The sequence below is a fragment of the Octopus bimaculoides genome, chromosome 24, assembly GCF_001194135.2.
Source record: "Octopus bimaculoides isolate UCB-OBI-ISO-001 chromosome 24, ASM119413v2, whole genome shotgun sequence".
NCBI classification, from domain to species: Eukaryota; Metazoa; Mollusca; class Cephalopoda; order Octopoda; family Octopodidae; genus Octopus; species Octopus bimaculoides.
Window position 1 is genome coordinate 2315235 of NC_069004.1, and position 9263 is coordinate 2324497.

Genomic DNA, 9263 nt, shown 5'->3' on the forward strand with positions numbered 1-9263 from the left:
TTTGTCTTTTATGTTGTATGTCTTTTAATGTAATTTTATGTAAGCCCTTGTAGCCAATGAGCGAACTAATTATCATTATTATTATTATTATTATTATTATTATTAAGGGTGGCAAGCTGCCAGAGTCGTTAGCATGCTGGGCAAAATGCTTAGTGGTATTTTGTCTGTCTTTATGTTCTGAGTTCAAATTCTACCAAGATCACCTTTGCCTTTTCATCTTTTTGCAGTCGGTAAATTAAGTACCATTGAAACACCGGGATCATGTAATCGACCAGTGCCCCCCCCCCAAAAAAAAACATTTCAGGCCTTGCGTCTTGAGTAGAAAGGATTATTATTATTATTATTATTCATTTTGTTCATGTACAAGTATGGGTGTATTCATCATTATTATTTTATTTATTTTATTCAATTTTGGAAAAATGGAGACAAGTCTTCAACAACCCTGGAGTGTATTTAACTTATCTTTTTGCCTGACTTTTGGCTCACCCTGTATATTCATATCTGTAGATTACAACTAATCCTAATTAATCAAAGATATATTTCTTCATTTACAGACCACAAGTGAACACTAGTCCTCCTGTTACTTCAATTAGTGAAGACATGAAATGTCTGAAGCGACCCCCTGACATTCGCTTCAAGGATTACCCTTTGCCCTCGGAGAACGTAATCTATGTTGTCCCCACTTACATCGATGATGATGGGACTATATTTGCTCATGAATGTCATAAAGGTAAAAGGGCTTCTTTTGTGAGGCACAGTGTATGAATCTGACTTCAAACTGCACCTCTCTCATAATACACATCTCTTACTTCACCTCTCTCATATTATATCTCTTACTGCATCTCGTACTACACTTTGCTCACTACACCTCTCTCTTATATTAAATCTTACTGCACCTTCCACTGCACCCATCCCTCACATTAAACATCTCTCATATTACTCTTCTCCTACTACACCTCCCTCTATCATATTACACTTTTCTTACTACCCCCCTCTCTCTCTCATATTAACTCTTCTACTACACTACTCTTACTATATCCCTCTCTTTCATGTTATGTCTCTTACTCCATCTTTCATACTATGCACCCTCCACATTAAACATCTCTCATACTGCACCTCTCTCAATCTGTATTTCCCTCTTCTTGCATCTCTACCACTCTCACTACACCACCTCCCTCAGCATTACCACCACCACCACCACCATGTCCAGTTGATCTTTATATTTCTCTCCACTTTCCTAAATGTAACAAGAGAAGGTATTGAAGTGAGACCATTATTCATTCCATTCCAGACGAGACGTCCCCATTGGAAGAACTAAACAAGTTACTCCTTGCTCACTACCCTAACCACCTTGCTGAGCACATGGAACCGATTTGCTGGGAGATTGGTGATTCCTGCCTATGTTTCTATGAAGCTGAGAAAGTCTGGGCTCGTGCTACAATATTAGCCGTGCAAGAATTAATCAAGGTAAGGAATAAAGTGCAGATACAATGGTAATTAGAAAGGTCCTTGTCACATTTTTCTTCCTTTTTCTCTTTTTCTTTATATTTTTGTTTCCCCTAATTCAAAGTCTCTTCATCATCATCATCACCATCACCTTTTAACTTCCATTTTCCTTGCTGGCATGAATTGGATGGTTTGACATGGTGCTGACTGGCCAGCCGGGAGCTATCCAGACTCCAGTTGTCTGTTCTGGCATCGTTTCCACAGCTTGATGCCCTTCCTAACGGAATGGTGATGGAAGCGTGTTATTACACATCAAACTATAACAAATGTATCCTACTTTCACATATTTGTCCTCTGGTTCTCATCTAAGCATTACACATATCCTCCAGTATTACATGTCTCCGCATTACCCACCCAACCAAACATTAAACATTTACATACAGGTATTACGACTGTTTACATTGTTTCGTTCTACAGGTTCGTTACATTGACTATGGAAACCACGACATGGTTACACCGAACAAACTGCGACCTGATATTGAACCTGTTGCACATTTACCTCCCCTCTGTCTTCACATGAAACTTCATGGCATAGTTCCGGTAAGAAGCATCTGTTGTTATTATTATTATTATTATTATTGTTATTATTAAGGCAGCAAGCTGGCAGAATCGAGTTCTAACATAGAGGCCTACTCAAAGTATAAGCGTATGCAGGGGGCATTGGAGGAGATGGCATGATATGATACGTAGTCACAGGTATTGTTTTTATTAGTTTACAAAAACAGGATAATGCAGTAGATAGGAAAGTGGTGTGGGGTTAAAGGTTGCAAGTGCATGATGGGTAAGGTTGCAGGAAGGAGATAATCATGAGATTGTTGATGAAATGTCTCCCTGTTTTCTGTAGGTTTCTGGCAAATGGACCTCAAATATCTTGGACATCATGCATGGCATCATTGTTGGGAAACTGTGTGGAATTCAGCAAATGGTAAGTGATTTCAGTCAGAATTTTTATTTCTTGTAGAATATTTGGCTTTGATAAACCATCTTAATGTTGGCAGTATGAAGAGGCTGATACATTAGGTAGGTGCTGGGTTCAAATTCTGGCAGAATAGCCTGGTTGCTATTATTGATTATTTTGGGGCTTTTTTGTGCAAGCTAAATATTGTTGCTTAGCCCTTGATCAATCCTGTTCCAGCAAATCAAATGATCAAAAATTTTCCAACCTCATTTTATCTTTCATTAAGACATCATATATCTAGAGAATAATTCAGAACATCCATGCTCACTGGTGGAGAGTCTATTCAAGATCTAAATAGAAATAATTATGCTGCTGAGGTGGGAAAAATATTAGTCATCGACTAATATTTGTTCCTTATTTTTCAGCAAGTATGGGTGACAACTCCAGACATGTTTCGGTATTCTTCTGACCTCATCAGTGATGAAACAGCCACTGCATAAATGTTAAAGATTGTGTTGTGTTTGATATAGAAATATAAAATTGTGTAGTAATTAAATGTTTCAGAGAAGCCAGACAATACATAAGTTAGTATTAATGTGTTTAATAAAATGGAGCATTTATCATCATTATCATTTGATGTCTGTTGTCCATGGTGGCATGGGTTGGATGGTTTGACCAGGGCTGGTAAGCTGGAAGGCTGTGCCAGGATCCAGTCTGATTTGGCATGGTTTTCTATGGTTGGATGCCTTTCCTAACAATAACTACTCTGAGAGTGTAATGGGTGCCATTTGCGTGACACCAGTATCTGCCATGATTGATATTGTTCTGCTTGATGGGTTTTCTTCTCAAGCATAACATAATGCCAAAGGTCTCGGTCATTGCCTCTGTGAGGCCCGACTCTCGAAAGGAACTCAGCCAAAAGGTTAATAAAAGGTGCAAGTTTGTGATTTTAATAATGTGTGTGTATTATGTGGATTTTTACATTTCTGTGTTTTATTAATTTCTGTGGATTTTTAGAAGGACATGATGGTATTTTAAATACCATAGTGATTGAAAATTTAACATTCTTCAAAGCATATGTTATTTGTGTACCATATTATTTCCATTAGTCATCAAGAGAAAACGGAACATGTGAGGTTCGTTTGATAGATCCAGACGGTCAAGAATTGGGAGAACTTCTCTGTGATAAAAACTACACTTACCAAAAATATAGTCTCACTTTCTTAGAAGAACAAAGCGAAAAGATTGCACATATGTTGGAGGTTTGTTTCAAAAGCTTTTTCTCATCATCATCATCATCATTTTAACGTTTGCTTTTCCATGTTTGCATGAGTTGGAGGGAATTTGTTGAGGCAGTTTTCTATGACTGGACGACTTTCCTGTTGCCAACCCTCACCTGTTTCCAAGTGAGGTAACATTACCCTGTAACTGGAGACCAGGTATCTTTCCATAAAACTTTGGAAACGCCAACACCTGTTTACAACTATCATCTTATGTCAAGGCGTAGTGCAAGTAACATATATGCATGTGTGTGTATACATGTTCTTTTATTCTTTTGTTTGTTTCAGTCATTTGACTGTGGCCATGCTGGAGCACTGCCTTTAGTGGAACAAATCGACCCTAAGACTTATTCTTTGTAAGCCTAGTACTTATTCTATCGGTCTCTTTTGTTGAAACACTAAGTTATGCAGATGAATTTAGTACACAGAGATAAAAGTACACTGTTGCCAATATTTTTTTCCTGTTTTTCAGACATGCAATCCATACAAGAACATGAAGTCCACTTTGAACAAGTCTATTCCTGTTTTAGTGACACATGTCGAACTACCAAATGTGGTAAGTATTCCTTGACATTAGATGTCCAAATCTATTTTCTCTCATCATCATCATCATCATTTAACATCCACTTTCTATGCTGGCATAGGTTAGACAGTTTGACATGGACAGATGAATTAGAGGCTCCATCAAATTCTATTTCTGCTTTGGTGTGTTTTCTAAAGCTGGATGCCCTTCTTAACACCAATCACTCAACATGTGTCGTGGGTTTAAGAATAGGTATTTGTGTATGAGTGTGTATCTGTGTTCAAGTCCATTTGCCTTGAGATCACACCCTAATTGTGAACATATTACACATGTACTGTCATTTGTTTGCAGTCTTTCATCAAATGGCAATGGGGGTCCACCAGAATAAAACTCCAATCTAAGGGGTCCACTGATAAGAAATAGTTGAGAACCCCTACTTTAGATGTATGTGTTGGTATGTATAGCAAGAAACAGCTAGGTTTCTTTCTCTACCATTTTACAGAGTTCATAATAAGTTAATGTGTGAAAAACAAAATAGGGATTTTGGAAGAAGTGTCTGTAAAACTAGTTTTTAAACATTGAATGGCTATAGGGGTCCACCAGAATAAAATAGTAGAATCAAAGGGATCTACAGATGAAAAATGGTTGAGAACCTCTGCTTTAGACAAACAAATTGACTTCCAGTACTTTTGTAAGTCTGATATGTACTCTATGGGTCTCTTTTGCCAAACTGCTGAACTACTGGGATGTAAACAAACTAGCACCAGTTGTCAAGCAAAAAGAGAGAACAAACACAAAGACATACACACGTATTATGTATGATGAGCTTCCACACAGTTTCCATCTTCAAAGATCACTTACAGGGTGTTATTTTAGTCCTAGGCTATAGCAGAAGACACTTGCCCAAATAGCCACATTGTGGTTGTAAAGTAAGCTCGTTAACCACACAGCCATTATTTAGTTATTCATTTTTTTTTTATATTTCTATTTTCTGTGTCAGATATATTTCCAAAATTCCCAAAGGTCCAGCAGTGATGAGGAAAGTCATCGGATAAACTCGCAGCTTCTCCAGCTTGAAGAGATGTCAGTTGAACTCAACGAATATGCGGTTTCTGCTCCTCCGATTAAAAAGACAGTTGTTGGTGAGTTAACAGCTTCTTTGCTAATTCACTAGGTTTTTGGTAAATCACCATCATCATCATCATTTAAAATTTGCTTGGTTTCTGCGGCTGGATGCCCTTCCTAATGCCAACCACTCTGAGAGTATAGAGGGTGATTTTTACGTGCCACCGGCACAAGGGCCAGTCAGGCTTACTGGCATTGACCATGCTTGACTAGTGCTTTTTACGTGTTACCAGCACAGGAACCAGTCAAGTGGCACATATATATATATATATTCTTTTATTCTTTTACTTGTTTCAGTCATTTGACTGTGGCCTTGCTGGAGCACCACCTTTAGTTTCAGCACATGACCTCAGATCAAGACACTTGCTATGCAAGTACATCTCCAGAACATATTCTGTTGCAGGTAAAGCATGTTGCTGTCAGTTTACAGTGGATGACTGTTGGTACCGAAGTGTTATTGCTGATGTTAAACAGACCGATATGTTGGTTCTCTATGTTGACTATGGGACGTCGGAATATATTGATAGGTCAAGGTAAGAAACTTTTCAAAACATTCTCTTTTATTGGGAGTGGGAAGCAGAAGGCAGATTTTCTATGGCTTGATACCCTTTCTGTTGCCAAGCTTCACCTGTTTTCAAATAAGGTAATATTTTCTCCATGGATGGGTATGTTTTCAAGAAGATTGGTAATAGATGACAATCATACGAGATCAAGGCAAAGAGACACCAACCCATACTTAAGCCTGCATACACACACACACACACACACACACACGTTCATGTACATATATATATAGTGTATATAAATTACAGTATGTGTGTGTATAATGACTAATACATTTCCACAATTCTCAACCGATTTTCACCAAACTGTACACACACATCACTCATGTCCTGCAGATGGTCATGCACTATAACATTTTGCCCAGAGCTCCCACATAAATGGACATAGGTTTTTGTGTGCAAGGTCTTCCATACTTTTTTAATCCCTTTATAAAAGTGGAAGGATTTTGTCTATTTATTTATTTCAACTGCCACCAGTGACAGTGATTAAATTGACTAGGAATACTGAATGCATACATTTCCAAAATTCTCATAGATAACATAGATAAACAATGTTGGAAACCAAAACGAAATGCACACACACACACACACACACACACACACACACACACGCAACCGGTTTTGAACTTCCATCTACCAAATCAGAAGGCTTTGGTTGGCCCAGAGACACCAAAGTGCCATGGGGTGAGGCTGAACCCAGAACCAAGTGGTTGGGAAGCAAGCTTTTTAACCACCCAGCCATGCCTGCATAGAGTTTGTAGTATGTGACATGGTTATCCAGTGAGTGAGAACTGCATGGTTTGTGTCCAGTTAGTCTTTTCTTTTTCTCAAACGAATACTTACAATGTCTAATGTTTCAAGCTCTTAACAGTTAATTATGATGTGGAAATGTTTCAGGATTCGGGAAATCTCACAGAAGTTTCTAAAGTTACCCTCACAGGCTGTGCGCTGCGTTGTGAAGGGCATGAAGCCCTCAGATGAATCATATCAGTGGACTGAGGAAGCAATGAAGGGTGTTATTGATTCTGTCGTTAACAAAGAACTTGATGCAGTTTTACAGGTGAGGCTAATATGAAAGAGGGTTTTGCTGTGTGTGTGTGTGTGTGTGATTATGTAAAAGACTGTAACTGTTTCAATTTTTGGACCAGATGATGTGTTGTTTTCTTGAGCAAAACACTTCATTTCATGTTGTTCCAGTTCACTCAGCCGGCAAAAATGAGTAATCCTGCAATGGACCGGCATCCCATTCAGGAATTTATGTGTCATGAAACCAGGGAAACCAGCCCTTATGAGTCTAGCATGGCTCAAGAAGAAAACTTTACCTTACTTATCTTTTAAGCCCTAACACATCTTTTCTCTCTTTTCCAACTGAGGGCACTATGTATCTCCACTACAAAAGGTATTCATTTCTGTTCTATCATACTTTAGCCTCTTATCACCTGGCATAGAGACTCCTCCCTCAGTTCTACTTCCCCACTCTGTTGTGAGGTCTTGCAAGTTACTTGGTAACCTCACTGGTGCTGGTGCCACATAAAAAGCACCCAGTCTATCAGGTGGTTGGTATTAGGAAGGACATCCAGCCTTAGAAACCATGCCAAAGTAGGCAGTAGAGATTGGTGCAGTCCTCTGATTTGAAAGCTCCTGTTAAGCTGTCCAACTGGTACCATCATAGGAAATGGTTGTTAATGGTGAAAGAAGCTTTGTGGAATGTGTAATATTAGTATGTATGAGTGATGTAATACAGATGAGCTGAGAGAAAAACTGGGTTTAGTAGAAACCAGAAATGGTGTACAAGAGAAGCTGTAGCATGAAAATTGTTGAATAAAGAAGAACTAGGAGACTTCAGTGGAGGGAAATTTGAGAAAGAGGGGATAAACCAGAAATGGGTGAGAGCTGATCTCATGATGTTGAACTTCATGAAGGAGATGAAAAAAGGGACACTTCAAATGAAGGCATGGAAAATCAAACAGGAAAACGATGATGTTGATGATGATGATAAATGCACTCAAGACAGTGTATGACTGTCATTAACTCTAAATGTGTGGGTGTGTGTATGTGCATACATAATTACAAACGATCGTATGGCTGTTGAATTATCATGCATAATTATTTCTATTTTTCAGAAGACTCAACAGCCTTGGCATCAAGTTCAGCTGTTTGACCCAGCTGCAGGATCTACCATTGCTTACCAAAGTGTTATAGATTCTGAACTTGTAAGCTATGAAAGGGACTCCCCATAAGAAATTCTCTCTTGTAGGCGGGGAATAAAAGTCACATTTGGATTAAAATGTCAAACAGTTCTTCCCTGTAAAGGAAACTTGTTTCAGAATTCAAAATACAAAAAATATAACATCAAAAAGTTTCTCGAAAAGTAACTAAAAAGAATTTGAAATGAGAGGGAAAAAAATTTCATTCAATTAGAATGTTTAACTTTCCCTGACAACATTTCTGGATATAAGCGTTCACTTCTGAACTGGCAAAGAGAATGGTGTTTGTTGTATATTTATTTTTAATTTGATTTTGTTTAATTTGGAACATGAAAGTTAAAGATCGTTGCAGTATTATTAAGTTAAGAGGAATTAACCACTAATCTGACATAATAAAATAAAAGAGTTTATTTTATATTGAAGAGAGGGGGAGACATTGGTGGTTATTCCATCATCCCTTAATGCTAATTCTCAATTTTTAAAAGGGTTCCTTTCTCCTTCCTTTCGAGAAAAGGAACCACTTCACAAGTCAAAAACTGGCGTTTCATTACTCGATTACTCTCTGTCTTCCAGATCCTAATATTATTGCATAAACTCATGTTATCCCTAATTGACAAAGCCTGTGATCAAAGAGGATCTTAAAGAGATTAACACGTAATACGAGAGTAAAACGCAAAGCTTGACCATTGACATTTCAACTTTAAGGGAGATAACTTTGAATTTCCTTTTCAAGCAAAAAAGGCATTGCCATATTTTGTGGAATGGTTTTGGTTAAAATGTTTCTTTGTGTGTGTGTGTGTGTGTATGTATGTATATATATATATATATATATATATATATATATATATGAATATGTGTATATAGATATGTGTATGTATATATATACACACATATATATATAGATATATGTATATATATACATATATGTATATATATAAATGCATAAATGTATATGTGTGTGTATGTATATATATATATACATATATGTGTATGTATATGTGTGTATGTATATATATATATATATATATATGCATATATATATACATGTGTATGTATATGTGTGTATGTATGTATGTATATGTATATATATGTATATGTATATATATGTATATGTATATATATGTATATATATATATATATATATATATGCATATATATATA

General features: G+C 37.1%; 2 protein-coding genes across 2 annotated transcripts in view; both read left to right on the top strand.

Annotated features, from left to right (window-relative positions):
- LOC106877526 (RING finger protein 17) overlaps positions 1 to 572 on the top strand; it is a 26451-nt gene extending 25879 nt beyond the window's left edge. The window contains exon 31 of the mRNA XM_014926452.2: positions 555 to 572. Within this exon, the coding sequence (XP_014781938.1) occupies positions 555 to 572 (18 nt within the window). The remainder of the gene's footprint in view (positions 1 to 554) is intronic.
- Positions 319 to 9085, top strand: LOC106877530 (tudor domain-containing protein 1). Its single transcript, XM_014926457.2, has 10 exons — positions 319 to 730; positions 1292 to 1467; positions 1924 to 2046; positions 2351 to 2431; positions 3514 to 3666; positions 4157 to 4240; positions 5208 to 5349; positions 5736 to 5865; positions 6793 to 6955; positions 8019 to 9085. The coding sequence occupies exons 1-10, from the start codon at positions 601 to 603 to the stop codon at positions 8133 to 8135; spliced, it is 1299 nt and encodes a 432-aa protein (XP_014781943.1). The 5' UTR covers positions 319 to 600; the 3' UTR covers positions 8136 to 9085.
- The last annotated feature ends 178 nt before the right edge of the window (positions 9086 to 9263 follow it).